This window comes from Pristiophorus japonicus, chromosome 6 (genome assembly GCF_044704955.1).
Source record: "Pristiophorus japonicus isolate sPriJap1 chromosome 6, sPriJap1.hap1, whole genome shotgun sequence".
NCBI classification, from domain to species: Eukaryota; Metazoa; Chordata; class Chondrichthyes; family Pristiophoridae; genus Pristiophorus; species Pristiophorus japonicus.
This window is the reverse complement of record NC_091982.1, coordinates 222481142-222500958: the sequence shown is the minus strand read 5'-3', so window position 1 is coordinate 222500958 and position 19817 is coordinate 222481142. Positions and strand designations below refer to the sequence as shown.

Genomic DNA, 19817 nt, shown 5'->3' with positions numbered 1-19817 from the left:
CATTTTTAACTTTCCCATTTGCTCTATTTCAGCATGACCCAATGGGGAAAGAATTATTTTTATTACAAATAAATAAATAAAGTACTTCAGAAAATTTCAAGTTACAGATACCAGTACATGATTTCACAAAGTTAATAGTTCTTGGTGCAAAGATAAAACATTCAGGTAACCACAAAAAGAACACCCAGATATAACAAAAAAAAACACAGGCATTATAACTATCAATTAATGTCAACTCTTGGACCCAGATGATATGTCACTGCAAATCGCTTTATAATTCAGCAAACAACCTGAAAGTTCTTTATACATTACCAGCAACAGCAATCTAAATAAACTCTGATCATACCATTTTTATAACTGTGCTGGACATCAACAACTTGTTTGAGGAATCAAGAGATTAGAAACCTTTTAATAGGAAAGTGTTGAATCATCCCACTCAAGCTGTTCCCTCCTGGTGACGTTCTGCTGATCTTCCTCATGTTCAACTTCTTCCTCTTCCTCACTTTCCTCTGAATCAGCACTCGTGATGTCATCCTCCTCACCTTCTTCCTCTTCCTCACTGTCCTGTTCACTGTGTTCTTGGTCTTCGTAGTTCTGAAACATAACCATAAACAGTGCACGTTTCAGTGAGACCTGTGAAAGTATTCAATGCATGGTGACCGGTCAGTGTGGTCTTTAGCAAATGTTACATGAACAGAAGTTAACATTTACATGTGATATAAGATTTGGTCAGCACCTTTGCTGATCTGCTTTTTCTTAAAATGTACAGTTGGGTTATCATTCCTAACATGTACTGAAGACAGATTTAAATCTATATATTGTGGAAGGGAAACAAAGTCAACATTTGAATTTCAGTCCTTTCCCACCATACTAATTTTCTGTCACTCTTTAGGCTCTCTCATCCAATATATAGCAGAGGCAGTATAGCTACCTTCCCCTGTGCCCCTGCCAGTGCAACACTTCCATAGATCCCCAACAGATCTGAGAGTGTGACCTGGGAGACATGCCCTCCTCCTTGGTTTCTCTCTCTCTATGCCGAGCATTGCTTCTGACTTCTGTTCTTCCCTGTGAGCCCAGTTGGGTTTGGGAAACTGCCATGCATTGACCCATAGACACAAACCTCCATCCGACCACTCTGTGCTGCAAGCCTATCACCTTTAATCATACATAGCATAAACAAACACTCGATCCCACTTGCAGATGTACTACATTGCATATACCTGCTGCAATGTTCAATTGCCTCATGGTCACATGGCAAACAATTGCAAAATAAGCAAAAGGGAAAATTAAGCAATGAGGGATCTAAAAGGAGCAGTTGCTGAACATAAATAAACAAGCACATTTTAATAATTTGCTAATACTGAGCTCTACACATGAGCTCTAAATACATTACCCAAAATATTTTTAAAACTTCAATGAGTGCAGGCTGCATATTCAGTGCATTGTCTTTGTGATCTTTAGCAAATATTTTCACAAAATATTAGGGTTTTTTCCTATTTATCTTACTTCAATTTACTCCACTCCCATCCTATGAATTTAACACTCCGGTAGAGAAAAAAACCATGAGTGCCATTTGCCTTCTGTGCCTCAATTAAGTGAGTGTAGACATTGGCCTTGCAATTCCGGTCGGAGCCTCCCTTTGGACGAATGCCTCCGACTTGAAATTTTTCTACGAAAGTACCTGGTGATCCCGGAGGCACCTTGGATTCCAGTCAGAGGCCTTGCTTTCCCGAACTTCGCAGCGCATCCACGACTTGGAGATATGGACGGAGAAGCTGCAGTCACGTGGGCCTGGACAACCAATCACGGTACAGTATTCTCATTAATAGTAATGGGAACTCCGTATCTCTGAGTTCCTATTAATATCAATGAGAATAACCCCCTAAAACACCCAAACACAATATAATAAATTTAAAAAACATCCCACATATTTAAAATGAATTGAAATTAAAGTTAATTAAATATTTTAGAAAAAAACAATTTTTTTGATTTTTATTTAATGTGTTTTAATAGGGTTTAAAATAAACTTACCTTAGTGGACAGGGTTTTTACTATAAAAATGTGTATTTAATTTTATTTTTATACGCTTTAAAACTCTTACACTGGTAAAAGTAGGCTATGCGCCTGCTTTTACATGGCACAAGTGTTTGAAGGTCATTAACCGGGCAAGAGATGGGCAAATAGCGCAATCTTGCCCGCGCGAAAGTCCTGCGGGGAAGCGGAATATCTGTCAAGAGATATCTTGACAGATTGGAAAAGCTGGTTTTCGGCGCATGCGCATTACGCGCCAAAAACTGGCTTTTGCGAGATCTCGCCGGCTCCGTGCGTATCCCGTACAGACCCGGCAAGGCCGGAATTTAGGACCAATAACTGCTGCCAGGCTGGGCGCGATGGGGCAACACATCTTTTGCCAATCATAAATAATGAAATCAAAATCCTATCTTAATGTAAAGAAGGCTGTTTTAGTATGTTAATAACAACTGCAAAAAATTCCATCAGAAAATGTTTGACTGGATGAGGCAATTGATTCTAGTCAGAGGGTGCAGATATATTGTTGAAATGGTTTTTCCTTTAACCTTTGGCTGTTACTCTAATGCAAATTATGGTTACCATTCACTAGTATTTTGCAGACATTCAAACTGAGCCACTGTGAAAACACCAATTGCATTTTGTAGCTGGAACTGTGTGTGTGTGTGTGCGCATGCATGTCTATATGTGTACAGGTACACAGACTTGTCATGATTACAGTCTTTGTGCTCTGTAATCATGACTGTTAGGTCTGTGCTTATTTATGGGTCTCCAATGGTGACTGATGGATTTTTAGACAGTTCATGTATGTGTGGCTAACTGGAAAGGATAGATCAGTTTAAGTACAGGTCTGCAAGTTTGTTAGCAGAACTGATGAGTCTGTGTATGTCTTAAAAACTGGGACAGATTGTTCTCTCTATGTCTGTGTCCATTATTGGGTCCTGGCCTCTGTCTGACCATTTTCAGCTTGGAAATGGATTGTCGACCTGGAGATGTATTACATTAACCTCAGATACATCAAATGTGTCTCTGCAGCAAGCCTGTTTGATTTTCTTTTTTTTAAATGGGTATTTGACAGCTGTGAGCTGAGGGACAGCATTCTAAATTGAAGGAATATGTCATCACTTTGTCTTACCTATGTCCAAGACTGATCACTTCGGGTTCAGTTGGTCACACATGCCCCACTGAAAGTACAACCATCAGCAACTACTCTTTGATTCATATTATCCAGTCAAAGCATTATTCAATTTCCGCTTGCTCAAATGAGCTTTGACTTTATTCCCACATCTCTCACGAGGAGCTTCAATCGAGTCAAAATATTTCATAGCAAGCATATTACAATCATCCATCAACTATTTTACATACTTAAGGTATTTCAATAAGGTGTTAGGTGTAGCTTGGACTTAATGGGCTGGATTTTTGGGTCTTCTGCACTCTGTTTTTCACCCCCGAGCAGCGGCAATGGCGGTGGTGATGTCTTTTGGCCAGGCGGTCAGCCTCCAGCACCCCGCAGTGTTCCTCGTGTCTGGTTTATAGTGCTGGTGCCGAACAGCACCGCCCGGAAGAGCTGAGCCTGGTGTGCAATGCCACTGATTGTGACACCGGCACGAGTTTGAACATCAGTCCGACCCGTACGCCCCAAAGCGCGCCTCGCATTGACCACCTGGGAAATCTGGTGGTCCAACGATCCCCACAGCGAAGAGGTAAGTGATGGACTCCTAAGGTAAATGTGATTATTTTTACTTTTAATTTTTTTTGCGATTTGTGTTGTGGGGGCGTGGACAATGTTTTGGGAATGTTTTCGTGGTATTTTCTTTTAGTTTCCTCCCCCCCCCAGGCATCTCTCAGAGCGCTCCCGGCCCAGCTCTTTAGCTCGGGAGTTTCCCATCCTAGCGCCCAAGAAAGGTGTACAACGCCTCCCCCTTAGCACTGCGGCCCCTGACACAGGGTACAGCTCTCCAAACTTACTTACTGAGGAGCAAACTGTTCCCGGGTGCTAACTTTCCTGCCCTGCCGCCATTATCGTCCCAAAAACATCAATGCCGAAAATCCAGCCCAATGCCTTGCTCTCGGATTACTTCAGCTATATCGTAATACTTAATATTATTGGTTACACATTGGTTATAACACTTATTAGAATAGCTACATTAATATTTATGTTGTTACCTTGTGATAATGATAATATTAATATGTTATTCCATTATTTTTCTCATTATAGCTATTAAACTAACATTTGGCCCGGAATTTGTCGTTAACGGTGAAGCGATGGTGCACGCCGCTGACCTTGAAAAAAGCTACCCACAAAGATCGGGTGATCACTCTGGTGTGGATTTCAAGTCTCCTAACATTAGTTTGAATCTGGCACCAAAACAAGTGAATCGCCAGCGTCCAGCAACAGTGATGTCATCAAGTAGGCTAAGCAGCCAATCACAGTGAAGGATTCTCACGGATAGTAAATCAGGAAGTAAAATCTACGGAGTATAATTTACTTTGTATAAATTTTACAGAGAGCTAAATAAAGATTGTGACATACACATGGCGTTAAGGTAGAAGCTTAAATATCAGAAACAAACTTTAAAAACTATGTTAAAACAATGTAACTCTTATTATATTAATGGAAAAATTTGACATTCCACAAATAAGAAATTAGTTTTTCATGGCCAGAATGGTTGTTCAGCAGTCATTACGCCATTAAAACCCCAGTTACACTTCTTTCAATAAGGGGGTGAGGAGGGGGGGAGGGCTAACAGCGATATCAGGAAGTTTTCATCAGGAACTGTGATTTGAATTGATTGCTAGTTCAGTGAAGTTGCACAGCGTACCCTTTGGAAGAGCAGGGAATGACTGACTGCAATCTCTGGATGCGCATGCGCTGACTCCAGACGTTCAGAAGATGAATGAAGGCGAACGCTGACAGTTTCGCCGCCATTACCTCCGCAAAATCCGGGCCACTGTGTAATTCCTAGAATTGTTTTGAGTCTCTATTTTAGATTGTATTTCTGCTATGCAATTGGATTCACTATTGTTTTCACCAGGAAAAGTCTAAATGTTGTAGGAACAATCACCACAACACCATGAAGTATCTTCTAAAAAGTCTCCCATCAGCCTACATCTTACCTTAGCGAAACAGAGACCAATGCTCCTCCAGGTCTTTAAAGCTGCAATGTACCCATATTTCTTTAGTCACAAAATGTTGAACTGGTCTTTAACTTAGCAATTCACATGACTCACCTCCATTGGGTTAACAGTAATGGTCAGAGCAGAGTCATCCCAATCCATTTCATTTTCTTTCCCACTCTCATTTTCCCGATTAGTACGCAGGTGAGCTGTTCGAATCCTGAAGACCCCCAGAACAATTATGAAGACAAGGAAACTGATGCACACTACAATGACGATAGTGGCAGCACTGGGTATAACTAAAATTAAAAAAAATACAGAGAGAGTCACACACTTTGGAACAGAGAGAATAAAAATATTTAAGATTTTGAGCTTTAAGAAAATGGCTAGATTTTGCGGTGGTAATGACGGCGAAAACTGTCAGCGTTCACCATCATTACCCTGACACTGACCGTAACTTCAGGATTTAGCGAATGCGCAGATAAACATGGAAATCCTGGAGTTGCGGCCAGTCATTTACTGCAGTAAACTCCCCATAGGCGACAATCAGTGAAAACAGTGGAACGGACAAAAACGTCCTCTTTCTGCTCTAATATCACTTAATCACCCCATAAATTGTCAAATTTCTCCACTATGATAAAAATTACTAGATTTTTAAAATAGTAAGAAATATATTTTACATTTTTTAAAGTTTATAATATTTCAGCTTCTACCTTAACCCTATCTGTATGTCCCAATCTTTGTTTTGCTCTCTGTAAATGTTTTAAAAAGTGAATTGATGATCAATGCTTTTTATTTCCCAGTGTGCTGCCTGTGGAAAATCTTCAATGTAATTGGCTGCTTAGAAAGCTCGATGACATAATCGCTACTGTATGCTGGGGGTCCCTTTTGACAGCGCTAAAATCAAATTAAGGTTGAGAAAGCTAAAGTTTTCGCCACAGGGAAAACTTTATTGGAGATAGCAGTAAGCACCGTCTCGTTGCCGCTGACCACATATTTCAGGCCAGTGTCTATAATCTGACAACCTGCATTTAATTTTTATTACAGATTGAAGGAATAGTTTCACCATTTTTAAATAGAAACTGCTTTGATAATTATGCAGCATTTCGTAAATGTGAGATAAAGTTAGTCTGACCAAAAATCCAACAAAATGTACACATTCAGCGATACATCGTACAAATGTGCACCATGGTACCAGCTTTTGGAATAATCAGCACCAGGGCAGTTGGTCATTTCCCAACCAACAATTCATGCAATTCTATTCTATTTTACTGTGCACAATTTTTCCAGTAATGTATATAGAAATACTATTTTGGAAAGGACAACATGTCAGAGAATGAACAAGTGTGCGTGTGTGCAAGAGAGAAGGTAGTGTGTGAACGTGAGTATAAGCAAGCAAAAGCACCATGTGTGCATTCAAAAGCAAGTTAATGAGAAGATCACGTGAGCGTGAGCAACATGTGCATGCACAAGTGACAGCAGTGTTACCACAGCCATTACACTTTTTAAAAAAGTACTTCATTGGCTAGAAAAGCTTTGGGACGTCAGTGGTCATGAAAGGTGCTAGAAAAACATAAGTCTTTCTTTTCTTTGTGTGAGCAGCCATGTGAAACTTCTTCAAATTTGGTTATTTACTAAATTATAACACAATTATAACACAATTCTTTTGAAAAAAATTGCATTTAAACATCTCTTGCCTATTTCTGACAAAAAGCAATCAGTGGGGTTGGGGAGGGTGTTGAGAAGGGTTCCAATAGGCTATCCATTCCTCTGCTGGGGATGCTGAAACATCTCAGTAGTTAAGCTACCTTCTCTCTATATGGGCTGGGTAAAAATGGGGAGAGAATGCTAATGTCTGTTTCTCTCTGCTTTTGTCACTGTCAGATTTATGTGTACTGAAAGGCCAATACATTGTCCTTAAGTGTGTCTCTTTCACACATTTATAGTGACAGGACTTCTGGAATTTAAGAAAGTAATAATAGCCCATGGGAATTCACTGATGCATGGGCATTAATGCAACTTGAATCACAAGCCCGATGAAACAGGACATTTTGGCATCATTACATTATAAATATTTATAATTCAAAGAGAGAAAAAGGTCCAACTTGTAAATCTCTGAATTACAGCAAAACAATTGTTGAAATTTTGGCCACTATTTGGAAGGCAATGCTGACCCAAATTTTCATGCACGATTGTAATTATTTTTAGGACGCGGTTATTTGTGCTGACGAAATGACCGCCATGCTCCACCCTTTGTTTCTGATTGGTCCCCTTGGAGGATAAGCCATACCCTGAAGTTTCATAGGAATGTGTATCTGGAACCGCCCATCCCAAGATCTCACTGATTTGCAAATTGTAACGCGAACCACTTTGACTTCCTGAAGCAACAGAGGACAGAGCTCCCCAGAAGACAGCAAAGGCCAGCCAAAGTCATGTACCCCAGTCCAAGTACATTCCTCCCCCAGCCAAAGTGCCTTACCCCAGTCCAAGTGCATCCTCCCCCAGCCGAAGTGCCTTACCCCAGCACAAGTGCATCCTTCCCCACCCTGCACCATAGATGGGGCATTGTGTATGGATTGTTAACAGGCTTATTGGGTATAAATTGAATAGTGACAGTGTTGTGACTTCTGGATATTATCCAGTCCAACAATGTCCTTTGTAGGGGGTGGAAAAATGTGATCTGTCTTCCCTGAGTTCCCTCTCTCCGCTCCGATTTCCCCCACCCATGCCTCTCTCTCTCTCCCCCCACCCCAGCCTCTCTCTCTCTCCCCACCCCCCCCAAGCCTCTCTCTCTCTTCCCCACCCCCCCATCCCCCAGCCTCTCTACCCCAGCCTCTCTCTCTCCCCCCCCCGTCCTCTCTCTCTCTCTCTCTCTCTCTCTCCCACAGCCTCTCTAACTATCTCCGTCTCCCCCGGCCTCTCTTTCTCTCCCCGGCCTTTCTCTCTCTCTCTACCCCAGCCTCTCTCTTTCTCCCACAGCCTCTCTCTCTCTCTCTCTCTCTCTCTCCCCCAGCCTCTCTCTCGCTCTCCCCCAGCCTCTCCCTCTCGCTCTCTCCCCCAGCCTCTCCCTCTCTCTCTCCCCCAGTCTCTCTCTCTCTCTCGCTCTCCCCCAGCCTCTTACTCGCTCTCTCTCTCGCCCCCAGCCTCTCTCTCCCACAGCCTCTCTCACTCTCTCTCCCCCAGCCTCTCTCACTCTCTCTCCCGCAGCCTCTCTCTCGCCATTTGCGCCCCCCCCCCACCCCGCTACCATCGGGCCCAGGCCCAGGTTGGAGCCTCAGGTCCTGCTTCTCGGCATCACGAGCTTGGAATGATTCGGCCGGGAAGGTGGGGGGAGAGGGGAGGGCGGAGCTTGACAGGGGGTGGGGCTTGTTGCCTATCGGTCAAAAAAGTGCAGTACAGGCGGGTGGGGAGGCAGTGGGAGGTGCGCTGGACAGCTGCCTGTCTGTCAAAAAAAGTGCAGTAACATAGAAACATAAAGAATTGGTGCAGGAGTAGACCGTTCGGCCCTTCGAGCCTGCACCACCATTCAATATGATCATGGCTGATCATGAAACTTTAGTACCCCATTCCTGCTTTCTCTCCATACCCCTTGATCCTTTTAGACGTAAGGGTCACATCTAATTCCGTTTTGAATATAGCTAATGAACTGGCCTCAATAACTTTCTGCGGTAGAGAATTCCACAGGTTCACAATTCTCTGAGTGAAGAAGTTTCTTCTCATCTCGGTCCTAAATGGCTTACTCCTTATCCTTAGACTGTGACCCTGGTTCTGGATTTCCCCAACATCTGGAACGTTCTTCCTGCATCAAACCTGTCCAATTCTATCAGAATTTAATATTTTCTATGAGCTCCCCTCTCATTCTACTAAATTCCAGTCATTATAAGCCTAGTCGATCCAGTCTTTCTTCATATGTCAGTCCTGCCATCCTGGGAATCAGTCTGGTGAACCTTTGCTGCACTCCCTCAATAGCAAGAATGTCCTTCCTCAGATTAGGAGACCAAAACTGTACACAATATTCAAGGTGTGGCCTCACCAAGGCCCTGTACAACTGCAGTAAGACCTCCCTGCTCCGAAACTCAAATCCTCTCGCTATGAAGGCCAACATGCCATTTGCCTTCTTCACCGCCTGCTGTACCAGCATGCCAACTTTCAACGACTGATGTACCATGACACCCAGGTCTCGTTGCATCTCCTCTTTTCCTAATCTGTCACCATTCAGATAATATTCTGCCTTCCTGTTTTTGCCACCAAAGTGGATAACCTCACATTTATCTACATTATACTGCATCTGCCAAGCAGTTGCCCACTCACCTAACCTGTCCAAGTCACCCTGCAGCCTCTTAGCATCCTCCTCACAGCTCACACTGCCACCCAGCTTAGTGTCATCTGCAAACTTGGAGATATTACATTCAATTCCTTCGTCTAAATCATTAATGTATATTGTAAATAGCTGGGGTCCCAGCATTGAACCTTGCGCTACCCGAGTCACTACCTGCCATTCTGAAAACGACCCATTTATTCCTACTCTTTGATGCCTGTTTGCCAACCAGTTCTCTGTCCACGTCAATACATTAAACCCAATACTATGTGCTTTAATTTTGCACACTAATCTCTTGTGTGGGACCTTGTCAAAAGCCTTTTGAAAGTCCAAATACACCACATCCACTGGTTCTCCCTTGTCCACTCTACTAGTTACATCCTCAAAAATCCTAGAAGATTTGTCAAGCACGATTTCCCTTTCATAAATCCATGCTGACTTGGACCGGTCCTGTCACTGCTTTCCAAATGCGCTGCTATTACATCTTTAATAATTGATTCCAGCATTTTCCTCACTACTGATATCAGGCTAACCAGTCTATAATTCCCTGTTTTCTCTCTCCCTTCTTTTTTAAAAAGTGGGGTTAAATTAGCTACCCTCCAATCCATAGGAACTGATCCAGAGTCCATAGAATGTTGGAAAATGACCACCTATTCATCCACTATTTCTAGGGCCACCTCCTTAAGTACTCTGGGATGCAGCCTATCAGGCCCCGGGGATTTATCTGCCTTCAATCCCATCAATTTCCCTAACACAATTTCCTGACAAATAAGGATTTCCTTCAGTTTCTCCTTCTCGCTAGACCCTCGGTCCCCTATTATTTTCAGGGGGTTATTTGTGTCTTCCTTAGTGAAGATAGAACTAAAGTATTTGTTGAATTGGTCTGTCATTTCCTTGTTCCCCATTATGAATTCACATGATTCTGACTGCAAGGGACCTGCATTAGTCTTCACTAATCTTTTTCTCTTCACATATCTATAAAAGCTTTTGCAGTCAGTTTTTATGTTCTCTGCAAGCTTATTCTCATACTCTATTTTCCTCCTCCTAATTAAACCCTTCGTCCTCCTCTGTTGGATTCTAAATTTCTCCCAGTCCTCAGGTTTGTTGCTTTTTCTGGCCAATTTATATACCTCTTCCTTGGATTTAACAGTATCCCTAATTTCCCTTGTTAGCCACAGTTGAGCCACCTTCCCCTTTTTATTTTTATGCCAGACAGGGATGTACAATTGTTGTAGTTCATCCATGTGATCTTCAAATGTCTGCCATTGCCTATCCACCGTCAGCCCTTTAAGCATCATTCGCCAGTCTATCCTAGCCAATTCACGTCTCATACCATCAAAGTTACCTTTCTTTAAGTTCAGGACCCTAGTCTCTGAATTAACTGTGTCACTCTCCATCTTAATGAAGAATTCTACCATATTATGGTCACTCTTCCCCAAGGGGCTTCGCACGACTAGGTTGCTAATAAATCCTCTCTCATTACACAAGACCAAGTCTAGAATGGTCTGCTCTCCAGTTGGTTCCTCGACATATTGGTCTAGAAAACCATCCCTTATACACTCCAGGAAATCCTCCTCCACAGTATTGCTGCCAGTTTGGTTAGCCCAATCAATATGTAGATTAAAGTCGCCCATGATAACTGTGTTACCCTTATTGCACACGTTCCTAATTTCCTGTTTGATGCCATCCCCAACTTCCCTACTACTGTTTGGTGGCCTGTACACAACTCCCACTAACGTTTTCTGCCCTTTGGTGTTTCGCAGTTCTACCCCATATAGATTCCACATCAACTAAGCTAATGTCCTTCCTTACTATTGTGTTAATCTCCTCTTTTACCAGCAATGCTACCCCACCTTCTTTTCCTTCCTGTCTATTCTACTTGAATATTCAATACCCCTGGATATTGAGTTCCCAACCTTGATTACCATGGAGCCATGTCTCTGTAATCCCAATTACATCATATCCGTTAATAGCTATCTGCGCAGTTAATTCATCCCACTTATTTCGAATGCTCCTCGCATTGAGACTCAGAGCTTTCAGGCTTGTTTTTTTTAACACTCTTTGTCCTTTTAGAATTATGTTGTAATGTGGCCCTTTTGGATTTTTGCCCTTGATTTCTCTGCCCTCCACTCTTGTTTTTCTCCTTCCTACCTTTTGCTTCTGCCCCCTTTTTACTTCCCTCAGTCTCCCTGCATAGATCCCCATTCCCCCTGCCATATTAGTTTAAACCCTCCCCAACAGCACTAGCAAACACTCTGCCTCGGACATCGGTTCCGGTCCTGCCTAGGTGCAGACCGTCCGGTTTGTACTGGTCCCATCTCCCCCAGAACCAGTTCCAATGTCCCAGGAATTTGTATTCCTCCCCCTTTCACCATTCCTCAAGCCACGTATTCATCTGAACTATCCTGTTATTCCTACTCTGACTAGCACGTGGCATTGGTAGCAATCCTGAGATTACGACCTTTGTGGTCCTGCTTTTTAATTTAACTCCTAGCTCCCTAAATTCAGCTTGTAGGACCTCATCCCATTTTTTACCGATATCGTTGGTACCTATATGCACCAAGATAGCTGGCTGTTCACCCTCCCTCTCCAGAATGCCCTGGCTGGTAACACCACAGTTCATGTACCACTGAAAATGCCTTTCACAGCTCCACCTACAGGCGTCAGTGATACTGCAAGTAGATGTTGACTCTTAAAATGGATTTTGCCATAAACAGAGCCTGGGAGAGGAGTTTTCAATGCATGAATGTTGCGATCCACACATTGATTTTAATATATAATAACAATTGCTCAGATAAATACAATCAATGTGTTAAATACATCTGGGAAAGATATCCAAATCTATTCTACATTTTTCTCTTTTAAACTAACAATTACAATAACTTGCATTTATATAGCACCTTTAAATAGTAAAATGCCACAAGTTGCACCCTCGCCTCTGCGTCAGAAGGTTGTGGTTTCAAATCCCACTCCAGCAACTTGAGCACAAAAATCTTGGCTGACACTCAAGTGCAGTACTGAGGGAGTGCTGCACTATTGGAGGTGCCATCTTTCGGATGAGACATCTACTCTCTCATTGGACATAAAAGATCCTATAGCATTCTTTCAAAGAAGAGCGGGGGATGTTTCCCAGAGTCCTAGTCAATATTTATCCCTCAATCGACATCAGATTATCTGGTCATTATCACATTGCTGTTTGTGAGAGCTTGCTGTGTGCAAATTGTCTGCCACATATCCTGCATTACAACAGAGACGACATGTCAAAAAATACGGTCCAAATGCAATTCTATGTGGCCATTTAATATAGATCTTAATCCCTTGTGAATGATCATTGTGCTGCAAAATTGAAAAACGACTGGGGGCTGACTTTGGTGGCCACCCATTTCTTGCCGGCCCTCGGGTGGGAAGTCCATCGGGAGCCGATTTTGTCGCCGTTGTGTGGGCCGCAGCGTCAGTCGGTGGGCGGGAGCGGGAGTGGGACTCGGCGGCAAACGTCATTAGAGTGTATCAGCTCGAGGCCTATCCACTCGGGTATTTTCGGAGGGCCTCCACTGCCCATGCGCGGGTTTTTTTGTAGTTTTGTTGATGGGACCTGTAGTCCTTTTGTGGGCATTGCAAGCTAATTGAGGAAGTGCTCATGGCCATAAAAGTGCTCATGGCCTTAATTGCACCTGCAAGCGGAGAGGAGAGAGGAAAGAGAGAGAGGGGAGAGGGGAGAGAGGAAAGGGGAGAGAGGGGAGCGGAGAGCGGAGTCAGAGATGAGAGGAGAGAGAAGGGAGAGAGAGAGAGAAGGGAGAGAGAGAGAGAAGGGAGAAAGAGGGGAGAGAAAGGGCAGAGAGAGGAGAGTGGAGTTAGAGAGGAGAGAGGAGAGAGGAGAGGGAAGAGGGAGGCGAGAGATGGAGGCTAGAGGGCAGAGGTGGCATTGGAGAGAGGCAGTCTGAGCTGCAGAGGGGGCAGTGTGACAAATTTATACCCAGACTCTTGAGCAGCCATTCCTCTCATCATAGAGGATGAGTGGGCAGAAAGCGTTAATGAAGACTGGCAAAACCAGGCCCAGAGCTCCGTGGTTCAATGAGCAGGAGTTGGAGAAGCTAGTGACAGAGGTGGAGCGCAGGAACAGCGAACTCACCTTGGATGGGCATGGCAAGCCTCCACCAGCCCAATATCGATGTCTTTGGATGGATATAGGTCAGATAGTCAGTGCAATGGGCAATGTGGAGTGGGATGGGAACCAATGTCACAAATGGTGGAATGATTTGGTGGCAGCAGCTAAAGTGAGCACAAATGTATTCGCCCCCTCCTGTTCACGACCAAAAAGGTTGTGCGCATGATATGTGTGTGTGTGTGGGAGTGTGTGTGTGGGAGTGTGTGTGTGGGAGTGTGTGTGTGGGAGTGTGTGTGTGGGAGTGTGTGTGTGGGAGTGTGTGTGTGGGAGTGTGTGTGTGGGAGTGTGTGTGTGGGAGTGTGTGTGTGGGAGTGTGTGTGTGGGGGGGGCATTAGCAAGGGGCGTAAAGGCTGCAACGTTTCTTTGTGTAGAGAAAACAAGCAGCCAAACAAGCAAGCCTGAGTGCGACCGGAGGGGGCGCAGAAGATGTGGTCCGATTCACGAGGCTGGAGGAGCTTGCGTTGGCATTGGTGGGTCATCGCCGCATTCCAACCACAAATGTTTATGCAGATCCGGTGTTACCGCAGGGTAAGGCTACACTCATCTCTGGTGTCAGCGATACTCATGGCATGAAAGTACATGCAATGTTAAGGCACTCGCAGTTGAACGCATACTTTGTCGCCCATTATTGGTATGGTCATGTAGAGATGAAATTCCTTGCTGGCATAATGTGAGATGGAACGGCTCACATCTCAGGTTCACTACCACCCCCCCCCCCACCCTCCACAGACTGAAATGTTGTCCTCTACTTGCAGATGCTGAGATGGACACCACGGATCTGGAGAGACCATCGACCTCTGGCCTTCACAGAAACCGTCACACCCCAGCATCTCCCACCCCAACGTTCTCCACACCTGAGGACACTGGATCCTTCCTTCACACCCAACCCACATCACCCATGTCCACCGCTCCCAGCTCTGCCACCCAGGGCCAGGAAGAAGAGGAGAGAGAGGAGGGAGAAGGGCCCATATTTGTGCCCCTTCACGTGGAGGAGCCGGAAGCGGCTGACATCAGCCTCCTGCCAAGTCAGCCAAGTGTCGGCATCAGGCTCAGATTACTTGGGGTTTCCAACAGACTGAACTGAAGCAAGCTCAAGCAAGCGCAGAGGCCGTGGCTCAAAGGGAAGCAAGGCGCCAGCACCCAGCAGCAGTGAGCAACCACCTGCGGATGCAGCACGGCTCGCTCTAATGAACCAGATGGTCCAGCTATTAACCACCGGCATGGAGGTAGGTCGCGAGATGCTGCAGACCATGGCTGGGATAGCTGGCAGCATCACCACATTCACCCAGCAGCATGATCAAAGGATGGAGCACCTCCTCACAGTGTTGGAACGCACAATAGAAAGCGTTGAGGCCATAAGGCAGGAGATGGCTTCTGCACATGTGGTGCAAGCCCCCAGCCTCACACCCTCAAGGCAGACAGATGCAGAGGAGCAAAAGATCCCGGAGCCTTCGGTCCCGCGGCCTACGTTCTCACTGATACGCACATGTCTGCACACATCCCGCTGCCTTCCTGCACAACCTCCTCAACCAGAGGCAGTGAGGGGCAGGGGAGGACAACGCCATCATGTAAGCGTGGGGAGGAAGAGGAAATCGGGCATCGCTGCGAGTGGGGTGATGGGGGGGGGGGGAAGAGAGATGGTGGTACCGGGTAGAGGGGTGGGTGTTGCTTCCTCGTGTAAATGTATGTATATGTCATAATGTTATGTAACGTTTGTCATTATGCACTTGTAAATACACTCACATTGTTGACACTCTGTGCATGTCATTTTAATGCCATGTGTGGTGCGTTGTGCGAAACTCACATCTGTCCCTCAGGTCATCTGCTTTATCAGGAATATCTTCCCATCCACATCTGACTGCAGTGTATAATGGGTCCTGTCATCAGGCCATCGCAAGATGACAATGAATGCAGGAAGGCTACCATTCAATTACTCTAGTTTACCAAGTTGCCGAGCAGACCTTAAGGCTTGCACTTCAACCCTCTTTTTGAGGCCAAACATGAAGGAGTGCCACCCGTGAGATGACATGGGTCATCAGTTACATTGCAGTATATTGTGTGAGACAATTAATGAATCAGCTTGGATGTACAAAATGTGAGATGCTGAACACTTTTCAGTCACTCATAATAATTTTCCCTTCGCCATTGGCCTTCTCAATGAAGGACTTTCAGCAAGGTGCAAAAAAAAGGCCTCCATTAGCTTACAGACATTTCTGCCGGTTTTATGACATCCAATTTAAACATCACTATCAGCAAGAAAGTAATGCAACATTGACCTAACTTATTTCCAGCAGTCCCACTGATATGGTGCAGAATCCGACTGGCTGCTGTGATGTGATGGTCACCAGCACTCCCTCCCACCCGATGTACAAGTGCTGCCCCATTGCACTCCACCTCTGTCGCCCTCCCTCCCACCCACCCAATCTGCAAGAGTTGGCCGACTGCCGCCCAGCTCAGACCTGCTCTTCCAGAATGGTCCTTCTGATGGGTGGCAGGTTGACGGGAGGCCTGGAAAAAGCATCAAAATGGCCATTTACAGAATATCCGGCATGGGCCCTTTCACACCAAGTTCCCGCCAGGCGGAACCTCGACGCCAGATGGGCGGTTCCGGAGGAATCGTCCAGAAAACAACCATTTCCGGCAGGACCTCGGCAGCTGCGGGCGGGACAGTGACGAAAGTCGGGCCCTTGATCTTTTGGTCTGTAAGCCTTTAAATATTAATAGTTCCATATCTTTAAACTTAATGTCATGTCATTCACTGCTTTTTGCTTCTTTCTGTTGAAGGACATTGTTTTATTACCTGAGTTATGAGCAGCATTAAGGTTGTGACCTGGGAGATCGGGTAACGAATGATGGATTGATTGGAGGAACTGGGGCTGAACCACCACATGATTAACATGGTCCATAAGATTAATGTTGTGCAGAACATTCACCTAGATAAAGGAAACCAAGGTGGTCAATAATTATCTTGTCAAATTAAATCAATTTCCACAGTGCTGTACCAGTGACAGTCTATATGCATCATTGCTTACCAAGTAAATTACACACAGCACTCATGTATTGAACAGCTCTTCTATGTGACCTTAATACATCAGCTGTCTCAATGCCTATACCCACTTTGTCTTTTTCTCACCTCTAAATTGAATTCATTGCTCGTGTAGCGTCCATTGAGCTCTGAGCATGTCAACCTAAACATTCGACCAAAAATGGATGCAGTTTCCCAGTTACGGTAACGAAGTTTGCGAAGAACATGTTCATAGTTTGCCATGGTGTCCACACCTAACAAAAAGCACAAGAAGACACTACCATCATATGGAAGACAGCCGCGATAATGTGAATAATCACTGTTTGTACAAGGTGCTCACTAACATTTCACAAAATAATCCTTGTAAAATCAAAAAAATCACCTTGGGTTTGAAGAGCATTAGATTTTATACAACATTCTTCAAAAAATAATACTTCAGTTCTGGCGTGATACAATACTGATGCAGTTCCCTGTGGGTTATTAGTATAACTCAGGTTTGTATTCACATTAACAGAAAACAAAACCTACTGTTGGATTACCATTGCATCTTAATTGTTGCAATCCAATTTAATTTAATGCATGCAGCAAGCCCTTTTTTCTTGGTCTTGTACAGATATTGTGGCCTGTTACAAAGGGATAAACTAAAAATGTGATATCTTTATCAGCATATTCATAATACTGTCACTGCATCACTGTATCAAATCAACAAGTACGATGAAATGTTAGTCAACTTGACTGGTAAAAGGCGTAAATTCAATTTGCAGTACAATCAAATTGGTGTTTTCATATTACTTTGCACAAAAGAAAAGGAAATTACCATAAATGGACATTCCAGCTGTGGAATTTGTGAACTCAAGATGTTTCCCATGCAGCTCAATTGACTCCAATTCCAGACACTCCTGTTCAGAATTTAGTTCATCCCCAATGATCAAAACATCACAGTAATCCAGGTTGTGAACAATCTCTTCTGGTCCACCAGTACGACGGACTGCAAAAGGAGTTGACAAAATGCTGATGAGTATAAATATGAAATAGCTTAACATCAAATTTGAAATCTGTACAGAAATAAGATCTTTTAATCTTTTAAGTGCAGGAAAAAGATTATTATAAATTATTTCACTCCTAAATCTCAAAGGTTCATAATGGATGCAGCAATAACTCAAGTATCTGGCTTCCAACCAGAAGGTCCTGAATACAAATCCCATTCTTGCTCATCAAATTTCTTTTACTCAGCAGATGATTTTTGTCAGTTCTTATCAAGGCTAGCTCGATGGAATTAGGAACAGGAGTAAGCCAGCTAGCCCCTCGAGCCTGCTCCTCCACTCAACAAGATCATGGCTGATCTGGCCGTGGACTCAGCTCCACTTACCCGCCCGCTCCCCATAACTCTTAATTCCCTTATTGGTTAAAAATCTATCTATCTGTGATTTGAATACATTCAATGAGCTAGCCTCAACTGCTTCCCTGGGCAGAGAATTCCACAGATTCACAACCCTCTGGGAGAAGAAATTCCTTCTCAACTGGATTTTAAATTGGCTCCCCCATATTTTGAGGCTGTGCTCCCTAGTTGTAGTCTCCCCGACCAGTGGAAACAACCTTTCTGCCTCTATCTTGTCGATCCCTTTCATTATTTTAAATGTTTCTATAAGATCACCCCTCATCCTTCTGAACTCCAACGAGTAAAGACCCAGTCTACTCAATCTATCATCATCTCCGGAATCAGCCCAGTGAATCGTCTCTGTACCCCCTCCAAAGCTAATATATCCTTCCTGAAGTAAGGTGACCAAAACTGCATGCAGTACTCCAGCTGCGGCCTCACCAATACCCTGTACAGTTGCAGCAGGACCTCCCTGTTTTTGTACTCCATCCCTCTAGCAATGAAGGCCAATATTCCATTCGCCTTCCTGATTACCTGCTGCACCTGCAAACTAACTTTTTGGGATTCATGCACCAATGGCTCTACGCAGGGGTCCTCCCACTATTCATCGGGGACTTGGCCTGGAGGGTGGTGCACGGAGCAATGCCGTGCAACAAATTTTTAAGCCGGTTCACGGACTCCCAGGCCGCCTGCAATTTCTGCGGTCTGGAAGAGTCCGTGTTCCATGTTTTTATGGAATGCACAAGGTTGCAGCCCCTGTTTTATTATTTGAAGGGGCTGCTCCTGAAATTCTGGCTGCACTTCAGTCCCACTCTCCTGATCTTTGGGCACCCTGTGCGGAGGGGAGCGGGTAGGTCCGAAGGCCTCCTCGTAGGACTGCTCCTGGGCACGGCCAAGGGTGCCATCAGCCGGTCCAGGCAGCGGGCGGTCGAGGGGGTCGTTCAACCTGACTGCCTGCCTCTCTTCCGCTCTTACATCCGGTCCAGGGTGTCCTTGGAGATGGAGCACGCGGTGTCCACCGGTACGCTCGCGGCCTTCCGTGAGAGGTGGGCACCGGAGGGACTGGAGTGCATCACCACGCCCGGCAACCAAATTTTAATTTGATTTTACGTTTTAAAGTTTAATTTGTTTTAATTGCCGGTGCTTTTAGTGTCCCCCTCCCCTTTTATAGGGGGCACTGGAAAAAATGTGATTTTAGCGCCCCCCAAAAAAAAACAAAAAAAAAGGAAAAAAAAAGGGGCCTTGAAAATGTCTGCTGTGTCACCCAGGCGGGTGGCACGGTTTAATGTTTATGGTTATTTTCAGGTAAACTCAAAAGAGTTTCATGCACCAATGGTGGAGCAGTGGAGGCGTGGCCTAATCAGTAGGGGCTGAGTGAGCAGTGAGGAGAGGAGCTCCTGCTTTTGCTCCTGCCTTGGAAGGTCTTGAGAGCCCTGAGACCAGCCCAGGAAGAGGAGGAAAGGGCTAGCTTGCTACCCATTCAACATCCGGAGAGAGAGGAGGAGCACAGAAACAATTTATCATTCATTACAACTACAGAGAGTTGGAGAGAGGGGGAAAAAAACAACAACCTGTGTGGAAGGAGGGAGAGTCTACAACATTCTACAGGTGGGTGTTGGTGCATTTCCCCGTAAAGACTTTGTTGTTTTGGTGGGGGGGAGGAAAGAAGACCACTGAGGGCCAGAACATCGCGGGGGGTGTGTGTGTGTGGAAGTGTGTGTGGGGGCCTTGCTTACAACTAGGCCCCACACACAATTGAACCCCCCCCCCCCGCCATTGCCTAGCC

The 19817-nt window shown here is 44.8% G+C and overlaps 1 protein-coding gene across 1 annotated transcript in view; it reads right to left on the bottom strand.

The window, feature by feature from the left end:
- Positions 1–408: 408 nt before the first annotated feature.
- Positions 409–19817, bottom strand: part of clstn2a (calsyntenin 2a) — a 405371-nt gene continuing 385962 nt past the window's right edge. Inside the window, exons 13-17 of the mRNA XM_070884086.1 lie at positions 17471–17641; positions 16762–16907; positions 16429–16561; positions 5260–5444; positions 409–594 (exon numbers count right to left, since the gene is read on the bottom strand). Of these exons, the coding sequence (XP_070740187.1) occupies positions 409–594; positions 5260–5444; positions 16429–16561; positions 16762–16907; positions 17471–17641 (821 nt within the window). The remainder of the gene's footprint in view (positions 595–5259; positions 5445–16428; positions 16562–16761; positions 16908–17470; positions 17642–19817) is intronic.